We start from the raw sequence: 24,088 nt of genomic DNA on the forward strand, positions 1-24,088 counted from the left end.
AAAAAGAATGGGTCTATATTTTCCCTTTGTTCTTTTCCTCTTGCTCATGTCACCCCTGGGCACCATGTCCTTCTTCACTGCCTTGGAGCCACCTGGGACTAGAGGAGGCCTACTCTCCTCTGCTCCAGCCTTCCCGAATCCGTCACTGGAACTGTTGGTGTTAAGAACAACAGAGAACTGGTGGCATCACCAATTCCATAGGCCTCTTCTATCAGGTAACAAGAGCAGCCACAGAACATCACAGCCAACGCACAGAGCTAAACCACTTAGCTTCCGAAAACCAGGTGTTATCCCAGTTCCTTAATGGCCTTGTTCCCGATGACCCATGTTTCAGGAAGTCTTGGTTGAAATATACAGGACATAGGGGACTCCTGGCTGACTCCGAACAACATGTGACTTTTGATCTCAGGGTCATGAGCTCGAGCCACAGGTTGGGTGGAGAGAGAACTAAAAACTAAATAAATAAAAGACTTTAATAATACAGTACCTGGTTTCTAATAATACCTTTCATTTGGAAAAAGATGGCGATGAGATTCAATTCATCAAAGATGGAGGACTTACTGTGTTGGGTAGGCTGAGTGTGGGGATGGGGATGGGGAACAAGTGAGACCCAGCACCATGGCTCCTGGAGCTCAGGGCTGAGGGGAAGCCAACTTTAGACCGTGCTCCCCAGCAGGATGAATGTCAGAGGGAAAATCAAGGAAACCTTGGGGATCTATAACAGGAATTCAATCCAGTGTGAGCCTTCAGTACAAGCAACTCTAAGGAAGAGAGACTTGAAATATAATCACCCTTCTTACAGAATGCAGTCATTTTTTTTTTTTTTAACAGAAGAGGGAAGCAACACTCAGTGCTCCCAATTCCATTCATAGCACCACCCTCCGTCCAAGGGTGAAAGTCAGAAAGCTAGGAAATGTTGTATAGTAGACTGCATTCGGTAACCCCTAACGGACCACACATAATACTTGTGCCCTTGTGTAGTCCCCTTTCTAATCTGGGCTGGCCTTTGATCTTTCACCAATAGAATGTGGCAAAATCAGCAGCTTCCATTTTTGCACTTAGGGAAAGCCAGCTGCCATGTCAGTCCAACCACCCTGCAAACTCTAAGCTAACCCCATGGAGAAGAGAAGCAAACATGCAGAGGAGAACCAAACAATCGAGCGGGCAGCAAGAACTGAGAACCCAGACATAAAATCTAAGCCCAGCTGTGTAGGCCACCCAAGCCGACGGGCAAGACGTAAATGAACTGTCCCACCAAGCCCTGTTCAAACAGCAGAATCACGAGCAAATGATAATATGGTTACTGTTTTTTAAGTCATGACATTTTTTGGTAGTTTGTTTGCAGCGTAGACAACCAGAACACCTTGGCTCCCTTTTCCCCCATATCCCCTCCTTCCTTAAGTCCTATCAGTTTGACCTCCTGAATAGTCCAAATCCAACTGCTCTCTTCATCTCCTCTGACACTATCTGACTCTAAAACTACCAGCCCCTTTTTGTGATGAAAACTGCAATAGCTTTGGGGTGCCTGGGGGGCACAGTTGGTTGAGCATCAGACTCTTGGTTTCGGCTCTGGTCTGATCTCAGGGTTGTGAGATGGAGCCCTGCATTGGGCTCTGCAGTCAACCCTGAGTCTGCTTATGTTTCTCTCTCCCTCTGCCCCTGCCCCCTGCTCACTCGTTCTCTCAAATAAATAAAATAATTCTTTTAAAAAATGCAATAGCTTTTTTTTTTTTGTTTTACGTTTATTTAAGCACTCTCTACACCCAACATGGGGCTCAAACTCACAACCCTGAGATCAAGAGCTGTGTGCTTTACTGACTGAGCCAGCCACATGCTCCAAAAACTGTAATAGATTCTTAAGTACAAGTAGTGTCTATGCATCTACTCAGGACCACGTCCAATCTGTACACTTCACTGCAACCAGAGATCTTTTCAGGACATAAATTATGTCACACTCTTGCCCAAAGTATTTGAGCAGCTTTCTTTTGCCCCCAGAATAAAAACCATCAAAGTTCTTAACACGGCCTAACACTGAACAAGGTTCTACCCAGTTTCTGGCCACTGACCCTTCTTGCCCTTGTACAACCTTTTCTTTTCTGCCATACTAACTTTTTCATTATTATAATCTGCCAACTCCTTTTGCCCCAGGGACCTTATAAATACTGTTCCCTCTTTCTGGAACCCTTTCCAACTCACCTGCCCCTACCTGTTTTGTTAAGTACCTCCTTGTAATCTTTTTTTTTTTTTAAGATTTTATTTATTTATTTGACAGATAGAGATCACAAGTAGGCAGAGAGGCAGGCAGAGAGGAGGAAGCAGGCTCCCTGCTGAGCAGAGAGCTCGATGTGGGGCTCGATCCCAGGACCCTGGGATCATGACCTGAGCCAAAGGCAGAGGCTTTAACCCACTGAGCCACCCAGGTGCCCCACCTCCTTGTAATCTTAATAGGTTTCAGCACAAACATCCCACTTCTTCACAAAAGGCTTCCCGGACACTCCAGACTGGGCAAAATCTCCCTTTTTTTTTTTTTTTTTTTAAAGATTTTATTTATTTTATTTGACAGAGAGAGAGAGATCACAAGTAGGCAGAGAGGTAGGCAGAGAGAGTGAGAGAGGGAAGCAGGCTCCCTGCCAAGCAGAGAGCCCGATGTGGGACTCGATCCCAGGACCCTGAGATCATGACCTGAGCCGAAGGCAGCGGCTTAAACCACTGAGCCACCCAGGCGCCCCGCAAAATCTCTCTTTAAAATACTCTCATGCAGGGCAACTGGCTGGCTCAGCAAGTAAGCATGCGACCCTTAATCGCAGGTCATCAGTTCAACCCTACCTTGGGCATGAAGACTACATTAAAAAAAAAAAACAAAAACAAAAAAAACAAAAAACAAGACAAAACAAAACGCAGTCCTCTCTTAACACCTGTCATAGATATAATGTTATTTATTTGGATAATGACTCGATTTGGGATTTAAGTGTGTGTTTATTCGATGCTTGTCTCCCCACTAGACTAAGTTTCATTCTGATTTTATCTGACGTGAACCTTGAAAAAATGACATGTCATCTGCCAGGATGTCCACTGGAAGTGCAGCCCGAATTCTTTGAAACTACTCCTACAATAGATAGGATGTGTTCCCTCTCCTTGCATCTGAACTCTGAAGCTCCCTGGCAAATAGAATATAGCAGAATTTACACTGTGCCAGGTTTCAGGCCCAAGCCTTAAGAAAATAGTCATCTTCCTTTTCCTATCACTTTAGATGCTTTCTCTTAAACCTAATCACCATGCTATAAGAAAGCCCAAACAGCCCATGGAGGGGAACAAGAACCTTGGTCAGCCTCAAATGAGCTCCCAGCTGATAACTCCAACTTGGCCAGTTATGTAAGTGAGCTATTTTGGAAATAGAATTTCTAGCCTCTTTCCCTCTCCTCCCTCACTCCCCCCACCAAAAATCCCAGCTGATATAACATGGAGCAGAGATGAGTTTTCACTATTGAACCCTGCCCAAATTGGAGTTTCCCGAGTGAAATGATTTTTTTTTAAGCTGTAAATTTTCAATGCTTCATTATACAGCAATAGGTAATGGGAACCTCAACCAGAATGACAACCCTGTGCAGAAAGGCAACACTTCCTGGGTTAGGATCACAGAGCTGTTTGTGATGTTATGTCATCCTGACCCTCACTGAGCCCTGACTGAGGCAGGAGCCTGTAGTATTTGTTGGCATACAGATGGGAGTCTGTGGCAGTCCTCCAACCAGGATGACCATCCTTCATGTCCATGCTGGTAGGCAGACGTGGACCCAGGCTTCTCTCTTGCTCATAATCTCCTATCCCCAGGGAAGTGGCTGGTGGGGACCACTGAACTCCAGAGTTTTGCCCTTGACATTTCCAGTGCTGAACAACTAGCTACATGTGGCTAGTGGCTGCCGTACTGAACAGTGCAGATGTAGACTACGGCCATCACATAAGTTTTATTGGACTGTACTGCTCTAGGCTCTTTAAGATTGGTCAACAGAAATGGCCTTGCTCTCTTGGGGCCCTGGGTGGCATAGTTGGCTGAGGGTCTGACTCTTGGTTTCAGCTGGGGTTGTGATCTCTGGGTTGCAGGATCCAGCCCTCAGTGGGCTCCGCGCCCCACCTGGGGCTCCGAACTCATCATGGAGTCTGCTGGAGTCTCTTTCTCCCTCTCCCTCTGTCCCTCACCATACTTGTGCTGTCTCTCTCTCCCCTCACCCTGTCTCTCTTGGTCTCTCTCTCAAATCGATGGATAGAGAAGGAGAAAGAAGGAGGAAGAAAGAGGAAGGTAGGAAGGAAGGAGGGAAGGAAGGAAGGGAGAAAGAAAGAAAGAGGGGGAGGGAGGGAGGAAGAAGGAAGGGAGAGAGAAAGGAAGAAAGAAAGGAGGAAATGGCCCTGCTCTCCAGGATGTGAGAACAGACATAAGAAACAAAGAAAAATCCTACCACTGGGAAATCCACAGAAATAGTCACATTGATCAGGCCACAAATTTCAACCCCAAAAGAGGCCCCTAGGGAGCCTTCGGGAGCAGCCTAAGTGGCCTACCTGAACTTTCAGCTCTCCTTCCTGGTTACTGATAATACTTTCTCCAAACTACTTAATAGAGTCATTTCCTGGTTAGGGGTATTAAATTCCACAACTTCAGTACCCATTATGTTAAAAAATCTAACACAGCATCATGGTTAAGAACATGGATTCTGGAGGGGTGCCTGGGTGGCTCAGTGGGTTAAGCCTCTGCCTTTAGCTCAGGTTGTGATCTCGGGGTCCTGGGATCCAGCCCAACATCAGGCTCTCTGCTCAGCAGGGATCCTCCTTCCCCTTTCTCTCTGCCTGCCTCTCTGCCTACTTGTGATCTCTCTTTCTCTCTGTCAAATAAATAAATAAAATCTTAAAAAAAAAAAAAAAAAGAACATGGACTCTGGAATCAAACCTCGCATGTTAAAACACTGTTCCAAAGCTTCTTAGCTTGGGTGACCTTGAGTGACCTTGGCAAGTTACTCATCCTCATAGAACCTGCATTTCCTCATCTGTAAAAGATTAAAATCTTCTTCCCAAGATTATTGTGAAGATCACATGAAACAGTACTAAAAAGGGGGCGCCTGGGTGGCTCAGTGGGTTAAAGCATCTGCCTTCGGCTCAGGTCATGGTCCCAGGGTCCTGGGATCAAGCCCCACATCGGGCTCTCTGCTCATCAGGGAGTCTGCTTCCCCCTTTCCCTCTGCCTGCCTCTCTGCCTACTTGTGATCTCTCTCTATGTCAAATAAATAGGTGAAATCTTAAAAAAAAAAAAAAAAGAAAAAGAAATAGTACTAAAAAGGCATAATGGTACCACAAAATAGTAAATACTCAGTAAATTTTAGCTCTGATTTTTCTTCAGCTTATTTAATCTTATTTGGGTTTCCAAAAAGCCCTCAAAGGGGATTTGGTGAGGATGTGTGGTCAATTTAGGATCACTTTATCCTTCTGTACGTCTACAGAAGGAGATGGAGAACTTCTGTTCTCCATCACTTTGATGCCCTTCTTCAGTTCTCCTTAACTCTTCAGTACCTTGACACAGTTGAACATGGGTCCACTGTGGCTGCCAAAACCTGGTACCAGAGTAGGAGGACTCTTATCTTGGGTGAGGCCACTTTCCTTTCCTGTTCCTGGGCTTCCCTTCATTGCTTGGGTTCGGGCCACCTAAGTAGAGTATTCATACGTGGAAGAGAGATCAGAAGAGGCTGGAGTCCCATAGTCGGGGGGAAATCTAGGGATTAGGGCGCGAGAAAGAAACCTGTGAAGCTGAAGATACAGGGGTTGCCTGTTAGCTCTTGCTTCACAGGTCTAGCAGTTTAACAGGCCCTGGGAGAAGGCTGAGAGAGCCGTTCTCTGAGCGAGGCCTGTTCACTTCCCTAAGGAAGAATAAGCCGGACTCCGACTGCTCCTCCGGTCTGCGTGACAAACACAAGACGAAACAGGTGTGCAGATAAACTATGAACTTAAATTCCTAAGGGTTGTTAAGAGATTCCTCCGCCCCAGGAGGCGCCTTTCAGAGAGCGGCTCCTTTAAGAGGCGGGCCCCATCCCTGCTAACAAAGGAAGTCCCCGCCCCCGGTTGCCAGGACGCTCTATGGCGTCGCATTCTCATTGGTGGGCGACGGTGGGTAAGGCGCCCAGAGACAGCCATTTCCAACGAGCTGGCGTGGGCGAAAGATGGCGACGCCCCTCGGGTGGTCGCAGGGGGGCTCTGGATCAGTGTGTCTCGCCTTCGATCAACTGCGGGACGTGATCGAATCTCAGGAGGAACTGATCCATCAGCTGAGGAACGTGGTACGCAGCCAGAAAACCTCGGGGAGAGGCCGACTTGAACACCTAAATGGAGGGGGCGGGGCCAGACCCTATCCCGAAGCCAGTGGCGAGCTTAGAGCACATTGCCAATGGCGTCATCAGGAGGAGGCGGGGCCCAGATGTGTTCTAGCTAGTAGGGGTGGAGCCAAAATGATGCAAGGTCTTCTTGAATGTCTACCATGGAATTTCAATCAAAATCAAGTTCATTTCTACTCCCTGTTTGGTTGTGTAAGTCCGGGTAGTTATGTCCCAGTCTATTCACCGAGCCTTACTTTCCCCATTTCTAGTTGGAGAAGACTTCATTGGCTTCCCAGGGCGCTCAGGTGCAGGCACTGAAGCTATAACATCTTTTCTCTTATGGACATCCCCTCCCCGGTGTCTAGTGCAGCGCCATGCTGAGGGCAGTAAGCACTGGTTTGTCCCTTACACATGTTAACTTAAGGGGTTCCGACCCTTTATGGCCCCTTTGCTTTTGCCTTCTAGTCAAATCCTCATTCCTGAGTTCAAAACATTGGAGCCACAGGTTACCTGGACAGGCATGGTAAAATCCTGGCCAGTTGGGAGTTCATGGTTTCCCCCCCCCTCTCTCTCTCTCTCTTTTTTCTATCTTGATTAGAAGGTCGTGAGATAGCTCCATCTCAGAAACAAAACTGACTTAACATCTATTTCTCACTCTTAATAGGTGTGTGCAGCTCTAGGCACTGAATTATCTACAATTCCCTAAGGGTACCTAGCTCTTTTTCTTCACAGCTGGCATCTGCTGGCATTTGCATGTGTGTTCTCACCGTCTGAAACACTTTTCTGTTCCACCCCCACTTCTGGCCCACCCCTGTTTAGCAGTCAGATGCCCTGTCTGATGTTCCTTCTCTGGAAGGAGTTCTGACCTTTCACCAGGCCAGGGGCCTCCCCTGAGGACCACAGCCCTTTGTGGTTCTCCATCATACTCACATACCATTTTAGAACTGCTGGCTGTGAGCTGTCTCCTATATCAGATTGGTTACTCCTTAAGGGTAGGTAGGACCTAGAGCTGAGCCTCTGTGAATCTTATGGAACCACATTCTCCCTTCTCAGATCTCAAGTCTCATGCTAGGTGCCCTGGGTATCATTCCACTGTCTAACCTTGGTCCTGATCCCTAGAGAGCGCTCCTCCCACTCCAGCCCCAGGCCCTCCCTGAGCCAGGCTCTGTTGCAGATGGTTCTCCAGGATGAAAATTTTGTCAGTAAAGAAGAGTTCCAGGCAGTGGAGAAGAAGCTGATGGTAAGTAATGGCCTCTGCAGGCTCCTAATCTTTTCCCATTTCCTGGGATCCCTGTGGATGGGCACAGTTATTGAGGCCTCTGAGAGCCTCCAGCCCTACCTGTGAGGACAGAATCTTCCTGGGTCCTGGCTTCCATGTGCCTCTCTCAGAAAGGGAGCTAGTTAAGGGGATCTAGGAGACCAGGGTGGCCTCGGGGTAATGAGGTCATTGCTGCTGCCCCTGCAGGAAGAGAAAGCTGCCCACGCCAAGACCAAGGTCCTCCTGGCCAAGGAAGAGGAGAAGTTGCAGTTTGCCCTCGGGGAAGTAGAGGTGCTATCTAAACAGCTGGAGCAAGAGAAGCTGGCTTTTGAAAAGGCGTGAGTGGGCCTTGGTAGCGGGGGAAGGGTTGGGGGTCCAGTCTGCCTGTCAGCCTTCCCACCCTTTCTTTTATTCTCCACCCAGGCTCTCCAGTGTCAAGAGCAGAGCCCTGCAGGAATCCAGCAAGAAGGACCAGCTCATCACCAAGTGCAATGGTAGGCGGGAGGCCCGTGCCCCCCCCCATGCTTACATGCATGGGTTCTTCCCTAACAGCCCAGTGCCCACGTCCAGGGCAGGGTTTCACCCCAACTTCTGCCCCCGGCTGAGGATACAGGCAGGCCCAGGCGGGCCACACCTTCGCAAAGGCCTTCAGGGACCAGGCAGGCCACGGAAATGAGGGAAGCAGTTGGTGTACAATATTCTTCATGGCCATAAAAGAACGGGCTCGCTCCCATTTTTCTTGAAACATGCGACCTTCTTAGTCCACCTTTTGTTTTCCCACTTTTGATGGGTATTAGAAATAGCGTATTTTACTTATAACTATTACAAGAGGGACAACAGGGCAAGCTCAGTCCCATTTGGGAGCTGACCCCTAGTGTCAGGGTTGGGGACCCAACAGGGAGGAGTGGGGACCATGGTGATGGGAAGAACCATGCCACTTCTCAAGGGCTTAATGTCTCTGCCATGGGAATGGGGGCCCAGTATTGTCAGATCTTTATTTTATTTAGATTTTATTTATTCATTTGACTGAGAGACAGAGATCACAAGTAGGCAGAGCAACAGGCAGAGAGAGAGGGGGAAGCAGGCTCCCCGCAGAGCAGAGAGCCTGAAGCGGGGCTCCATCCCAGGACCCTGAGACCATGACCCGAGCCGAAGGCAGAGGCTTAATCCACTGAGCCACCCAGGCCCCCTGTCAGATCTTTAAAAAAGAAATTGGAAGCCAGGTTTTAACGGAAGCTTTTCTGACATTTTAGTGTTGGCAACTGATTTCAGAATTTTAAAACTGTTGTATGGGCCAAGCAAAGTATGTCTGTAGGCCATTAATTTTCATCACTGCTCTGTGCCAGATGGCTGTGATCACTTGTTGGCTCAGCTGGTGCTGAGTTTGGGGGCACTTTTTGTCAGCCATCCAGTGTCCCTAGATCTCAGGAACCTCTTTTTGGTTTCCCAGAACACTAAATTCCCTTTATCTAGTCATTTCTATTAAGAAATAGATATGAATTCCATATGCAATTTTGAGTAGGCCAGAGACCAGAGCCCAAGTCCAAAAGATATTCAGGGTCCCTCCTGATGGGCTGTCACCTGGAGTCTTGGGCACCCCATACCCACCAATCCAGCCCTCACTCCCCCTTGGTGAGTACTCTCACTGGTAAGATGCCAGCAGGCTGATGTCTTAGTCTCACTAGGTGGGCTGACAGGCCTCATGGCTGTTTGATCAAGGCCTCCCACTGGGGCCCCCTGGGACCCAACAGGCAGCCACTGCCTCCATACCCAAGGCCACTGGACCCCAGTTCTTCCTCCCTCTCTACCTATCCCCCCACTTCCCTAAAAGGAACCTAGAGGTCTTTCCTGGTGGTGCCACGGCATTTCCTAGAGATCAGTCAAAGCCACAGTTCTCCCATCTGCTTGTGCAAGGTGTGTGTGTATATGTGATAGGGATGGAACCTGGCTGCCTCTCCCCAGAATGTCCCAAACCCCTCTAGTGGGACACAAGCCCTCACCTGAGCAAATCTCATGACCTGAGCCTTCCCCTGGCCTGTGCCCTCCCTACCCTCTAACCTCCCTTTATGTGGGTTTACTTTGATTTTTTTTTTAAAGATTTTATTTATTTATTTGACAGAGAGAGATCACAAGTAGGCAGAGAGGCAGGCCGAGAGAGAGAGAGGGGGAGAGAGAGAAGGAAGCAGGCTCCCTGCTGAGCAGAGAGCCCGATGCGGGACTCGATCCCAGGACCCTGGGATCATGACCCGAGCCGAAAGCAGAGGCTTTAACCCACTGAGCCACCCAGGTTCCCTACTTTGATTTTTACATTTACATAGTTTCTTATTTTTCTCAAAGGGATTTTCTAACCATTCTCTCATTAGGTGCTATTTATCTTAAATTCATCTCTCATTTATTTTAAAAGATTCACATAAATTTCTGATGCCTTTTTCCAAAAGATCTTCGCAATCAATCAGTCTGGGTGACCTTGGGAAGAAAGGTCAACAGTCCTGGTTCTGTGACCTGCGGAGCTTATTTTCATTCTCTTCCTTCCCCTGTGTCTTTGTCTGTGTCCTCTTTTCTATGCTGTGCCTTAACTTTTTACCAAATCTTTTCTTTGAAACCTTAAATGCTTTAGCATTTCTTCATTTTTAGAGTTTGTGTTCTAGTTAATGTTCATCCAGTCTTTAAAGGCAATGGGATTTTCTTCCTATGAGGATCAGAATTTTCCAGGGCTGCCCAAGGGACAGTTCATATAAATGAAGCGCCCTCCAGATCCCTACAGCCTCTTTCAATTTTGATGCAAGACACAAAAATCATACTTGCATCTAACGAGCACTTAATGTGGGGGTAAGCTTTGCCACCACTGTCTCCCTGGGTGCTCCCCATGCCCGTGTGGAACAGAGGCTGTCCCTGTCCCCATTACAGATGAGGAAACGGCTCTAGAAAAGGAGGCAACTTGCCCAAAGTGGTAACGCTGTCTCATCAATATTAACACTGTTGAAACATTGCCTTGTTCTGTTCTCTCATCAGTTCCTGAGTCTTAACTCTCAGGAGCTGCCTCCTTGAGGGTGGGGACCCTATCTTCTCCAGAGCCCTAGCACAGGGCTGGGCATCCAACTGGCCCTCAGTAGGTCTGCTGGGATTGAAATGACTGAACTAAGTAATATTTCTAAGTCCTAAACCCCCAGAGACTATCCTGTTCATTCATTCCACAAATAAATTTATTGTGCACCTTCTATGTGCCAGGTACTCTTTTAGACCTTAGGGTTAAAACAGTAAATTAAAAAAATATTTATCCTTGTGGATTTTGTGCATAGAAATCCCAGTAGGGAAGACAACAAGTGAGTAAAATAAATGGTATGTTAGCTATGGGAGCTAAGAAGAAAAAGAAAGCAGGCAAAAGGGATAGGAACTATTGAGAGGGGTTGTACTTTTAGACTGGGAAGGGTCTTGCCAAGGAGGTCATATCTGTAAAGATTGGCAGGAGTTAAGGACAGGAACCATTCATCCTCCAGCCTTTGGGCAGCGCTGTCCACCTCTCTGCAAGGGCCTCCGCCTGCCCTCATGTGGCTCACCTGGTCCAGAAATAGAGTTGTGAAGTCACTGACAAGTTCATCAGACATTGTGCCCCTCAGTCACCATCCTGTCAAAACCCCCTAATAAACTCATTCTTACTAAGGTGTTAGCAGCTACTTGTGGAGAACCCCTGGGTGGGGGGATCCAAGTTCTTAAAAAACCTGTAAAGGAATGAATGCCTATCTCAGGAAGGAGCCCGTGGGATGGGAACCACCCCTCCTCCCTGCCTCTCTCCCCCACAGAGATTGAGTCTCACATTATAAAGCAAGAAGATATACTTAATGGCAAAGAGAATGAGATTAAGGAGTTGCAGCAAGTTATCAGCCAGCAGAAACAGATTTTCAGGTGAGGGGTCTGGGCCAGGCTGGGGGTTGTTGATGGAAGTGTGGGGAGCCAGGTCTCTGACCCCTACCGTAGACTGCCCCCAGCCAATGCCCAGCTGGCTCCGTTGCAGGAATCACATGTCTGACTACCGGATCCAGAAGCAACAGGAGAACTACATGGCCCAAGTACTGGACCAGAAGCATAAGAAAGCCTCAGGGACGCTTCAGGGCCGGAGCCACCAGCGCCCCAGGGAAAAATAAAATGGTCGTCGCCTTCCTGTTCTCTAGCTGTAATGCCCGACCTCTTGCCTTCTCTGCTGTGGGGGTCCCCATCCCTATCCTTCCTATCCCTGTGGTTCCTGGCCCTTGCCACCACCGGCCTCACCAGTGGCCTGATTCCCAGGGAAGAGACAGGGGAAGAAGCGGAAGGCACTTTTTTCTCCCCTTCCTGCTTGCCTTCTGGAGGACTTTTGTGACAGAGGGAAAATCAAGTTACCAGGAACTTGGAGGGGGACAGGGCTTGGACCACCGCCTTGTAGGCCACTCCTGAGCTTAGAAAAGGATGCTGCCCAGGTCTCCAGTCCCTGCCACTTCCCTCCCTCTCTTAGGTAGTAGGGAGAGGGGAAGTGTGGGGGTGTAGCCTAGGGGAGGACTACTTTGTTGTCTAATAGGCACTGTCCTTCCTACTCTTGGTACTTAATCCCTCCCTATGTAAACAGCTCTGGTTACCCCTGGTTACCTGTAAACACCCCACCCCACTCCCAGCGCCCTGGTAAATTTAACTCTCCCAACTTGGCTATAGAGCAGGAAGGGCTGTGTGTGTGTGTGTGTGTGTGTGTGTGTGTGTGTGTGTGTATGACAGAGAGAGAGAAGCCCTGACCAGAGACATCAAAGACAGTGGGTTCCAGGACCACAGTGAATTTGGGAAATCCATTTCCATCATATAACAAGACTGTTATACCTGTGAATCATACTTGTACGCTCTTACACTTCCCCCAAACAGAGGATCAACTCTTCACAAGGGGAAGGAAGGGAAAAGGACAATGCTATGTCTATTTTTAAGATGTGGAAACAGTCTCTGAAGGGACTATGACTTGCTAAAGTTGCATATGCAGGCTAGATGAGGGGCAGCATTGGTCCTGTCAAAAGGCATCACCCAGGCAGGGGACCCACTGGGAGGCTGGGTCAGATTTGTCAAGTCTAGCAGAACCTGGGTCAGTGTGAGGGTGAGTACATGGGAGAGGGGGAGGTGCTGGTGCTTTTGCTCTGAGGCCAGCTAGGGCCTGAATCATAGCACTACTGAAGCCAGAAGTTTCAAGGCAAATGGTGCCCATTGTCATTATCCCAGGACAGTGACAGGTGGTAGCTGCTTCCCCACCAGTTCCTGTCCCCAGGGTGAGTCCTTAGGTGGTGGGGGCTGGAGTGAGGCCTTGCAAGTGCCTGGGGGACCATAGAGCTCTTTCTGCCTCAGAGGGGCTTTAGTTAGGGGCCCACAGCTACCCCCAAAGATTCCTAAGAGACTCCACATCAGCATCTAGCCCTTGTTCTTGGTGCCAAGGCCATCTGTGAAAGCTAGAGCTATCCACTCCAGCCCCTTCAGTATGTTCCCACTAAAGGCAATGGGTCCAGTCAGGGACTGCACCTTCCAGAGGCAATAGCACAACTTTTGGATTTGGGGGAGCCCTCCAAGCATTGCTCCTCCATCAAAGATTGTGGGGTGATGGGTCAAGGAAAGTGGTGAGTGCACCCTTGTGAACTCTAACTGGGACAACTGATGAGAGGGCCAAGAAGAAGAGGAGCACTGGAGTGACAGGAAGACCTGCGGCTAAGAGAAAGATGAAATTGCTCAGAAGACCTGAGTCGTCTGACTCAAAAGTCTGGTCCCGGTCCCCGGGCTCACATTCTGATCCACAGCCCTGGTCTACACGCTTGACCTCAGGCAGGTCCCTGCTCAGCCTCTCTCCTAGCTGATAAGGAGCAGAGTCAGGCCTAGCTCCTGGCTTCCAACCGGGCACCCGCTGGTCCCTCACCTTCCTATCAGCCCGAGGCTGGATAGGCATCGTAGGCCTCTGGCCCGCACCAGAGAAGGTTAGAAAAGTGAAGCCCAGGGGCCAAGGCTGTCCCGTTGGTGACGCCACCTATTTGAGAGGGGACGCGGCCGCTTTAAGGCGCGGTGACCCCACGACATCTGCGGGCGGGGCGGGGACAGTGCGGGCGTCCGCGGCACCGGCGGAGGAGAACGTGAGGGAGGTAGTGCGCGGCGTCCAGCCCCACCATGCTGACCGCGCTCGCCCGGCCAGCCCTGCCCGGGCTCCCAGGGCAGCTGCCCGCGGCCCCCGCGCGGCGTCAGGATTCCTCCGGCTCGTCAGGCTCCTACCACACGGCTCCGGGTTCTCCAGAGCCCCCGGACGCTGGGCCGGACGCAGGGTGCCGGGCGAAGTGGCCCGGGGGGGGCCCTGCGCTGGGGGCGGGCGCACAGCCTCGCCTGTCCGTCAGTGCCCAGAATAGCCGCCAGCAGCTCGGGCCCGGCTCGGGTTTCCCGCGAGGCCCGGGCTCCGGCCCGCCGCCACCCCAGCCCCAGCTGCGCATGCTGCCGTCGGGGGAGATGGAAGTCATCTTCGGCGCCGGGGCCTTGTTCGGCCGCTCCGACGCGGCGGATAGCGAGGTGCAACAACTCACCGCGCGGACTTTACGCAGGCTCTCTCCGCCCGGGCCTGCGACTCCGGCTCCAGCCGCACCGACGCCTCAGGCCCCCGACGGCGGCTCCCGCTGGGCCACTTACCTGGAGCTGCGGCCCCGCGGGCCGAGTCCGGGGACCGCAGCGCAGTTCGAGTGTGTGGAGGTGGCGCTGGAGGAGCGCGACGCGCCCGCTAGGACCCGGACGGTGCCCAAGCGTCAGATCGAGCTGCGTCCCCGGCCCCGGAGTCCCCCGCGGGAGGCGGGAGCCCCGCGCCCCCGACTGCTTCTGCGCACTGGCTCGCTGGACGAGTCGCTGGGTCGCCTGCAGGCAGCCGCCGGCCTAGTGCAGACAGCACTGGCCAGAAAACTGAGCCCTGCGGCTCCTGTCCCGAGCAGCGCCACCTTCGGGCCCACGGGGCGGCCAGAGTGTACGACCCAGGAAACGGACCGCGTTGCCCGAAGAGTCCTGGAGGAGGCCAGGTCTCGGCCACCCCGCGTGCACTATAGTTCAGCCCCCACCAGGGCACCACGGCCTTGGCCCAGCCTCCGAGAGCGCGCGATTCGGCGCGACAAACCCGCGCCGGGGACCGAGCCGCTGGGTCCGGTTAGTTCCAGCATCTTCCTGCAGTCAGGGGAGAAGACTCAAGAGGCGCACAGTCAGGAACTCAAGACTCGGTTCCCTCGAGAGACTCCGGATCGAACCGTCCTGAGAGCACAGAGTCCGCCTTTCGAGTCTACAGCCCCTCAGGAAGTTCCGAGTAAGGCTGGCAGGCCAAGGAGCTCGTCCCCGCTGTGGCAGGCTCCAAATGGGACCTTACGGGGCCCACTCTGCCCGTCTCCCCAGAATCTGCTCCCATGGAATCGGGCTCTTGGGAGGGTAAGTAGCCCGTCGTTCCCTGAGGCATCCTCTGCATGGAGAAATCAGGATCCCGCTGTCGAGGAAACGGTCAGCAGAAGCCCTTCCCCACCTACCCTTTCCCAGTGGAATCACGGTGTTGCCAGGACAAGAAGCCCATCCCCCGAAGCTCCCCTATCGGAGGTTCCGGAACCAGCAGTTAGTTATATGGCAGAGGGCTATAGAAACCCGTCCCCGCCGGCCCTGTCCTCATGGAAGGCTCCAGATCGTATTAATGGAACGTGGAACTCAGCTCCCCAAGAGACGTGGGATCGCACACTGCAGGGCTCATCGATGGTATCTACGTCGGAAGCTCTGAACGGGGTAGGACAGGAGGAGCTGGAGCTGCCTAGGCCGTCCGCGCCCGGGACTCCCGAGCTCACAGAGGCGCTAAGTTCATCCACGCGGGAGATGCGGGATCTTGCCTTCCAAGGCAGTCAGCAGTCGCCAGAAGGGGCTGCACCTGAGCTGCCCCTCAGTCGCCCCGTGGGCACCCTGGAGGCCGATGTGCGCCAGGAAGCCTTGGGCCCTGGAGAAGCCGCCTCGGGTCGGCCGCGCGTGGCCATCCCGCGGCCCCGCGACGTGCGCAAGATGGTGAAGACCACGTACGCGCCCAGCTTCCCCGCCGGAATCCCGGCCTTGGGGCTGCCTGCGCCTCCTGCGGAACCCCGCGGGGAGGAGGGCGGCGCATCCAAGACACAGGAGTTCCAGGCGCTGGGGTCCCCAGGCCCAGCTCACTACACTTCTGTTTATCTCAAGGACTTTCTTCCGGTCGTGACGCACCCCTATGAGCCCCCAGAGCCGCCTACTGACACAGTCCCCCGGGACGCTTCGCAGCCCAACGGGGTCCTGAGGCGGAGAGCAGAGAACAGCACGGCAAAACCCTTCGCGCGCACTGAGATCCGCCTGCCTGGTGCACTGGTTTTGGGCCGCCGGCCGGAGGGAACCGGGGGAGTTCTGGTGCGCGGTGCTGGCAGAGAGAACCGCGATGCTGAAGCCCAGCGCCTGGTCCCCGACGGCGAGGGGCGGACCAGCTCTCTAGGCGGCGCTCGCGCTTCACCCCAGCAGTCGCCCTTAGGGCCAGCGGGGCCCCAACCACCCCGACCACCCTGCCCTGACTCCCCTCAGGCGCAGCCTAGCTCGAGCCCTGGGATCGCACCCAAACTGGAGGCGTCCCCTGGAGCCCCCGAGCCCGCGACTGCCGTCCAGTCGGCTCTCCCGCGGGAACCCCAGGTGTCGGCTGGCAGGACAGCCCCGCCCCAGCCCCGCGCTGCCTCGGCGCCTCCAATGGACCGGTCCCCGGAAGGCCCCTTCCAGGGGGCGCGCAGGCCACCGGGGACCGCGTACGCGGGGAAGGTCCTGGTGGACCCCGAGAGCGGCCGCTACTACTTTGTGGAGGCGCCGCGGCAGCCTCGGCTGCGGCTGCTCTTCGACCCCGAAAGCGGGCAATACGTAGAGGTTCTGCTGCCGCCGTCGCCCCCGGGACCACCCCGCCGCGTCTACACCCCGCTGGCCCTGGGTTCTGGCCTCTACCCGCCCGCCTATGGGCCTCTCTCGGGACTCTCAGTCCCGCCTTCCCCTGGCCCACCGGCCTTCAGCGGCCCCCAAGTACCCTGGATTTCCGAGGCGGGGCCCCTGGACGGGATGTACTACCTGCCCCTGAGTGGAACCCCCAGCCCTGCACCTCCTCTGCTCCTCTGTGCTCCGCCCAACAGTTCAGGTTCAGCCCAACCCGGCAAGGGGTCCTTGTTCCCCGTGTGAGGCCCCAAGGCCGGATCCCCATGGTGTTGGGGCCTGTTTGATGGCCTTGGAGGTTCCAGCATCCAGTCCCCTACCCACCGTTCCTTCTATCACCTCTCTCTCTTTCACCCTTCCCGGCCGGTCTTCACACTGGAAGTTACCTTCAGAGAATGTATCAGACTTAGGGACTGATGGAGCTGGGACTCAGAAAGTGGTTGCCTACTTCCTCCTCCAACAAAACGGTATCCTCTTTTCCCAGGCATTCCCGGAGTGTGGTGTGTTTGTGTGTGTGTGTGTGTGTGTGTGTGTGTGTGTATGTGAAAGTGAGGCGTCTTAGGAGTTGTTCCTAGGAGCTGAACTGAGGGCGTGTTGGGTGTTCACTGAGGGCAACAAGAGGCTCAGCAGAGATGGGGCTGCCCACGGAGGTGGTGAGCTGTCTGTCCCTCCCTAAAGGTGGACCCAGCTGAGGAGGAACAGGCTAGTGAGCGCTGGTGGGATGGAGGGAGGACTGTGACTAGCAACTCTGTTATTGTTTGGAAGAGGCTCTGAGCCTTGGCCTGGGAGGCTGTGTGGGAAAGTGGCCAGTACAGCCCCCAGGCCAGGCTGGATCTGAGAAAGGGAACTTAGGGGATGGCAAGTGGAGATGGAGCAGGGATGTCATATGGAAGGGGCTGTAGAGGGTCAGCCTGGGGACGGGGCTTGAGTGGGGAGGCAGTGGTAGTCTCCAGCTGGGAGTCCCACTTCTAATCCTCTCCTCAACCTCAGCATCTGACTTGGCCTCTCTAAGCCCTCAGAGCTAAGCAGGCTCATCCTGGGGCCAGGAGTGGAGGTTTAAGCCATTCCCACCCAGGGTGGGGGACAGATGAAGTGAATCATCAGGAAGGACTTACAAGCAGGAAGGATGGTTAAGCCTCTCGACCCCTCTGGGTGTAGTGGAGGGTGGGTTAGGGCTAGGGCAGCAGAAAGGATGCCATGGGGGTGGGGAGCAGGGCAGAGAGACTTGGAGCCCTCAGCTGGTTCTACTCCTTTGGTAACAGATGTGGCAACTGTGCCCAGAGAGGGCCTGGCTTGGGAGGCTGGTCACAGCAAGGAAGGAACAGAACCCAGAGCCTATGTTCTAATTGCATTGAGATTGCTGGAGCCTCTGAGGAGTGCTGAGAGAGATGCATGGGGTAGGGGGTGCTCTGCGGGTGGGGTGGGGGGGGGGTCTGTGTGTAGTTCTGAGCTTGAAGTGGTGGGGCCTTGTTGAACTGATATGTGATGTGATGAGTTTGGGGAAGAACAGTTCCCATTAGAAGCAGTTGTTAGGGATGGAGATTGATGCCTTACTTAAGTTCTAGGCCTCTGGGTGGTCTTGGTCCCAGGAAGTTCCGCCTCCCTGCCTGGGGCTGGAAGCTGACTGGGAGAGCTGTGAATCAGAATAAACCTGAACAATTTCTCATGGCCAGAGATGTTGGTTTTGATGGCACGGAGGGCCCGGGGTCCCCTCCTGCTCCCCTCCCCTCATCCCGTGTGCAATAAATCACTGACCCAATGAGCCATGATGCTTGGAACAGCTGGTGTAAGTTGTCTGATTTCTGACTTCCTGCTGCGACCTCTGACACCCCCTGTGACGCTCTTCCATGCCTGGGTATGGCCTGGGTGGAGGGGGCCCTAGGGCCCAGGAAAGGGGCCCTGTATATCTTTCATGCATCATGGCATCCTCACGTCTGCAAACTTGCCTCCCAGGGAGAGAGACCTAGGCTGGCAACCACACCTGAGACCTCATTCTCCCTGGTGGCTGGGTGGCCAGTGGGCTTTGGGGTCAGTCAGGCTCAGGTTCTAACTTCAGTATGGCCCTTCTAAACTGTATGGTCTTGGATTCATCACTTCTCTCTGAGCTTCCATGTGCTCATAAAATTGACACTAACACACCACCTCTCCCCTCGGTACTCAGTACAGCGCCCACCAAGTGGCCAGATCCCAGGACATGGGAGGGGTCACCCCCCATGTGTCCTGGCCCAGGCCCAGCCGCCCTCCTTATGTCACCGGAAAGTGGAGCTGAGTTGGTGGCAGCAGGGATCCCAGTAGAGGAGGTGTACACGTGGCATCTCTAGGGCCCTGGGGGAAGGAAGAGGTGGGAAGGGTGAGGTGTTGGTTCCTCATTGGTCTGGGTTAGGCTTTCCGGGGTGGCCCCCACTGCACACAGGCACACACACACCTGCGCCCCAACCGCAGCCCAGGCTCACTGAACCAGCTCCGCCGACCATGACGCTGTCTCTGCCGCTGATACTGCTGCTGGGAGCCTGGGCCATCCCAGGGGGCTTTGGGGACAGGGCCCCACTCACAGCCACGACACCACAGCTAGACGATGAGGAGAAGTACTCAGCTCACATGCCTGCTCACCTGCACTGTGATGCCTGCAGGGCAGTGGTCTACCAGGTGAGTATCTACCCCCTGCAGTTCCCTGGCCCCGTCCAGGTCCCTCCTGAAGCCAGGCCCCTCCATCTACCTCTGATCCTACCACTGGCCTTTGATTTCCAAACCCCTACCCCGGGCCCTGAGTTGGACTCAGCTTTCCATGCCATTGCCAACTGCACGTCACCCAAACCTCCATGACTCAGTTTACCCATCTATCAGCCCAACAGAGAGCAAATAATCTGGGACATCCCACAGTATCTTGAGACCCCAGGAGTCACTCGCTTGTCCTTTCTGACTCCTCCCTTTCCGGGCTTATCCTTGGGTCTGGACCCCTTCCCTGGCTGGAGAGCACGGGTGTGTATGTACACGTGTGCACATGGGTTGAGCGCATGAATACATGCATGAGTGTGTCTTGAGTTCACAAAGAAACCCATCAAGCATGCCTGAGTACCTCTGTTGGGGGAGGGAAGCCTATAAATACACGTGACATTGAAGACTGGGCTCTGGTTTTCTGTTGTTTTTTTTTTGTGTTTTTTTTTTTTTCCTTTCCTTGTTCTTATGGTTTAAAATAGCATGGCTGATGGGCAGGTGTGCCCTGGGGAAGAAGCCCCAGTGCTTAGGCCTAACTTCCCACTGCAGCATTTCCTACCCACCCACCTCATCTCAGGGAAGTGGATCCTACTTTAGCAGACCCAGTCCCAACTTTCAGAACCTGGGGGAGGAGCCAAAACTCTCCCTTGCCACCTCACTCTCTCCTGGAGACACAGGCTCCTGTCTGACCCTCCCCTGCCATTGAGCAGTCCTGGAGCCCTGCCTCTCAGCCCCTCCTTGTTCTAGATGTGGCAATATTTGGCAAAGGCAGAAGCCAAGCTTCACACCCCAGACTCAGGGGGGCAGCGGCGGGAGCTGAGCGAGTCTGTATACACAGACGTCCTGGACCAGAGCTGCACCCAGACCTGGCAGGGGTGAGTCAAGAATCTGGCCCCTACCATCCTCCTCTAGGGGTAGAGCTGATGGGTAGAGGTTCCCACTCTCCCACTCACACCAGACACACACTCCACTAAGGCTTTACAAAGTCCAGGGTAGGGGGCTGGCTGGGATGAAGTCTGAGGTCTGGAGCTGAGGCCAAGTAGAATGCTGCGTGGCCAGGGGACAATGTTGCTGTGGGACCTTGCACCAGGGACTCTCTCTCTCTCTGGTTCTCAGTTTTCCCTCAGGGAGGATCAGAATCTGGGCTCTGAATTCAGCAAATGCCCCATGTGCCCAGCTTCATGTGGAGTTGTATCCCTTGCTGGCAGGTCTCCCACTAATACTGTATCCCTCTCCTTCCTGCTGCTTCCAGCTATGGGATCCGAGAAGTGAACCAGGTGAAACGTCTCACAGGCCCAGGACTCAGCAAGGGGCCAGAGCCAACCATCAGTGTGATGATCACAGGGGGCCCCTGGCCCACCAGGTGATGACAGGAGTGTGGGGGTGGGATGGAGACCTTGGAGCCTTGATCACCCCCCTGAGGGGCAGGCAGGGTCTGAGGCTCCTATTGGGCTCCTATCGGGCTCCCCTAGGCTCTCCACGACATGTTTGCACTACCTGGGGGAGTTTGGAGAAGACCAGATCTATGAAGCCCACCAACAAGGCCGAGGGGCTCTGGAGACATTGCTGTGTGGAGGACCCGAAGGGGCCTGCTCGGAAGAGGCGACTGTCACAAGGACAGAGCTCTAGTCTGACTCCTTCCCCTTCCTGGTCAGCCCCTGAAGACAGCTGGGGCATCCTCTAAATCTGCCCCACTCTTTTCAGCAGGCTGCCTTGGAGGGCAGGAAGGCCATGCTTTTCTGTGCTGCCATGGCCCCTCCCTCCTCCAGCTTCAGGACACGGGGGCCATGTGTGTGTGTCGGGGGTGGGGCGGGGAGAAGGCCTTCCCCTCTGGACTCAAATAAAACCCAGTGACCTTGATGTCTTGATTCCTTCTCTCTGCAACAGGTGCTTGTTGGGGGGGCACCTGGGTGGCTCAGCAGGTTGAAGCGTCTGCCTTCGGCTCAGGTCATCATCCCAGGGTCCTGGGATCGAGTCCTGCATTGGGCTCTCTGCTCAGCAGGGAGCCTGCTTCTCCCTCTCTCTGCCTGCCTCTCTGCCTACTTGTGATCTCTGTCTGTTGAATAAATAAACAAAATCTTTAAAAAAAAAAAAAAAGTGCTTGTGGAGCTGGGAAGACAGACATTGGCTTTTCTGCTGATGTTGTACCTAGAGAGGGCCAAATATACTTCCCCACAATCTCCCAGAGGTAGGTAAGATGTGTCATGGCTGGAAATGGGAGCGAGCTGTCAAAGGCATATGGGACTAATTACATGAATGGTGAAATCCCAAATCCATCAAGAAAGAAAAGAAAAACCAAGGCTACCTTGTAGACATGCCTACTCAGCCACTACATGCTCTCTGGGCCCCTCCCTGAACACTAGTCTAACCGGGTCTATTCCCAGCAGCCGCTCAATTCCTGGATTCTACCTCTGACCCCAGCTGGCAGGGTTAGGCCCTAGGTGTCTGCCCGGGACTGGGCACGGCAGGGTTCCTGAAAGAGCTGGATTCAGTATCTTGGCTCTCAGTCCTGCTCTCCCCAGAAATTCTTTTGACCTGGGACCTTTCCTTAGCAATGGAGGAAAGCGCCCCACCTGAGCCCTGCCTGAAAATGGGAACCTGTGGGCAGGCCACGCTGTAACTTGTCACTTCCTTATTATCTCCCTGATCTGCTGAAGCCCTGGCAGGTGGACAGAGCAGACACTCTAATCCTCAGCTGACAGACACTGAAACTGAGGCTTAGAAAATGAAAGTGGGTGTGCCTGGGTGGCTCCGTCAGTTAAGCATCCGACTCTTGATCTAGGCTCAGGTCATGATCTCGGGGTTGCGAGATTGAGCCCCAAGACAGACTCGGCGCTGAGGGTGGAGTCTGCTTAAGAGTCTCTCCCCCTCCCTCTCCCCCTGCCTCCCCCAAAACTTGCGAATGTGTGAGCTCTCTCTCTCTCAAAGAAAAAGGAAAAGAAGTGCTCAGGCCAAGTCCTAGCCTGAGTAGTGGCAGGGCTGAAAGGGGATTCAGATTCTGGGGTGGAGGCAGGTCATTGCTAGAGAAATAGGGGTCCTCCAGGCAGGCCCTCACCCCTCCAACGTCTGTGAGCTGTACGGCAGCCTAGCCTCCTTCATTCCATTACCTGCTCCCTCTCTGCCGGAGACCCCTCCTCCCTGACCTTCACCCCAGGAGAGAACCCCTTGTCATCAGGAAGAGAGCCAGGGCCCAAGGAGCCGGCTGAGCTGTCAGTAGTATCGGGTGTGGAGATGGGAGCCTGTGACACAGACCTGTGCGGCTCTGTGTTATATGGAGGGATTTAGACACACTCTGTAGGTCAGTCTGGGTGCTATGGTCCATTTGTTTGTGTATCTGAAACCATGTGCAATGTACCTGCCTCGTCTCTCCGTGGATGGCATGGGGCTTAGGTTGAATTGAATGTCCATGGGACTGTGCACTTAAGTGTAAGGGGTGGGGCTCTGCCTCCACAGCCCCCTGGGGAGTACTGGGGTGGAGAGAGGTGGAGAGGAAATGCTAAGGAGCAGTTTCAAAGCTTCGAACTGGTCAGACAACTTTGGGACACCTGGGAGCAGGAGCCAAGGAAGCAGAGCAGGAGCTAGGCAGACACTAGGCAGCAGGAGCTAGGGGAAGAGCTGGAGGCTGGACAGGAGGACGGATCCACAGCTGTAGCATGAAGCTGCTGCCCAGCTGGAGAGCCCGGCTGCCTGAGGGCCTGTGGAGCAGGGCCTGGCCGTGGGCCCAACAACCCAGAAGTAGGTGGGCCCTGGGGGCCTGGGCCTGGGGCAGCACAGTGGGGAGCAGAACCAGGAACCTTAGGCCCAATCCTCACCAGCTGAGGAGCTCCAGCTCCTCAGACCCTCCCCAAGCCCTTTCAGCCAACTCCGGCCCCCATGGCCAGGCTAGTGGGCCTGCCAGGAGGACAAGACAGGTTGAGTCCAGGGCAGGCTTCAGCAGCTGTGGGACAGGCACTCATGGGGCCCAGTGCTTAGAAAGGTTTGGTTTGATTTGGTCTAATACTCTGCTGTATCAAAATTCATAATACTAAAAAAAAAAAAATTCGTACTACTTTTGGAATGGGGACCCCAAATTTTCGTTTTGCACTGGGTCCTGCAGGTTAGGCAGCCAGTCTTGACTTGGGAGGGCGGGGAGGGAATCGTCCTGACACAGGGAACAGACAAGGCTGGGCCAGCCTGGGCAGCTTCTCCTCCAGTGGCCCATCTGTTTTGTGCCTCTGTGACACTGAGGGGTATGTGGCCATATGGGAAAGGCAGCCCTTTACTGAATCCAATGGCTGATTTATAGCATGAACTCAGGAGTTCAGGTTAACCTGAGTTTTAGGAATGATGTTCTAAAATCTCGCTACTTATGTGACCTCGGTCAGATCACATGTCCTAGATATGTTTCCTCAGCAGTAAAAGAAGTTAACGTCGCCCAGTGCCTGGAGTTCGACCTGGGAATACATTTGGCAGGCAGTCATTCCTAATTAAGAAGAGTGATTTTGATGATGATAATTATTAACTTGTTATTAAAAAGTGGGGAAGAGTCTCATTCAGAGTGTGGCTTATTAAGGTTACTACCATTCTCTTCCGTGTCACCTGGGGCTTGGTGAACTGTCCGCTCCTCATCTGCACCCTGGCCCTCTCTTGGAAACAACAGGTCCCACGCCCAGGCGCAGGCGCTGGCAGGGAAGGGCGCATGCTCAGGAGGAAAATGTGACCAAGGCTTGGGTGGCCTTTACCATTAGGGCTGGAGTTAATACGTTATCTCCGCTCAGGTCTGCCTTTCGCAATCAGAGCTGGGAATCTGGTTACA

General features: G+C 53.5%; 3 protein-coding genes across 3 annotated transcripts; all 3 read left to right on the top strand.

Moving 5' to 3' along the window:
• Nucleotides 1–6,109: 6,109 nt before the first annotated feature.
• Nucleotides 6,110–11,781, top strand: SPATA24 (spermatogenesis associated 24). The gene is made up of 6 exons (XM_080803803.1): nt 6,110–6,314; nt 7,525–7,590; nt 7,816–7,946; nt 8,032–8,102; nt 11,409–11,511; nt 11,621–11,781. Exons 1-6 carry the CDS (start codon nt 6,198–6,200, stop codon nt 11,748–11,750), a joined length of 618 nt encoding a protein of 205 aa, XP_080659929.1. The 5' UTR covers nt 6,110–6,197; the 3' UTR covers nt 11,751–11,781.
• A 1,974-nt stretch (nt 11,782–13,755) lies between these two features.
• On the top strand, nt 13,756–18,348 carry PROB1 (proline rich basic protein 1). Its single transcript, XM_080804034.1, has one exon. It carries the CDS (start codon nt 13,765–13,767, stop codon nt 16,822–16,824), a length of 3,060 nt encoding a protein of 1,019 aa, XP_080660160.1. The 5' UTR covers nt 13,756–13,764; the 3' UTR covers nt 16,825–18,348.
• Nucleotides 18,349–19,014: 666 nt separating this feature from the next.
• On the top strand, nt 19,015–21,375 carry MZB1 (marginal zone B and B1 cell specific protein). The gene is made up of 4 exons (XM_080804270.1): nt 19,015–19,224; nt 20,041–20,168; nt 20,546–20,656; nt 20,766–21,375. Exons 1-4 carry the CDS (start codon nt 19,051–19,053, stop codon nt 20,920–20,922), a joined length of 570 nt encoding a protein of 189 aa, XP_080660396.1. The 5' UTR covers nt 19,015–19,050; the 3' UTR covers nt 20,923–21,375.
• The last annotated feature ends 2,713 nt before the right edge of the window (nt 21,376–24,088 follow it).

The sequence above is a fragment of the Martes martes genome (assembly GCF_963455335.1).
Source record: "Martes martes genome assembly, chromosome: 5".
NCBI lineage: Eukaryota > Metazoa > Chordata > Mammalia > Carnivora > Mustelidae > Martes > Martes martes.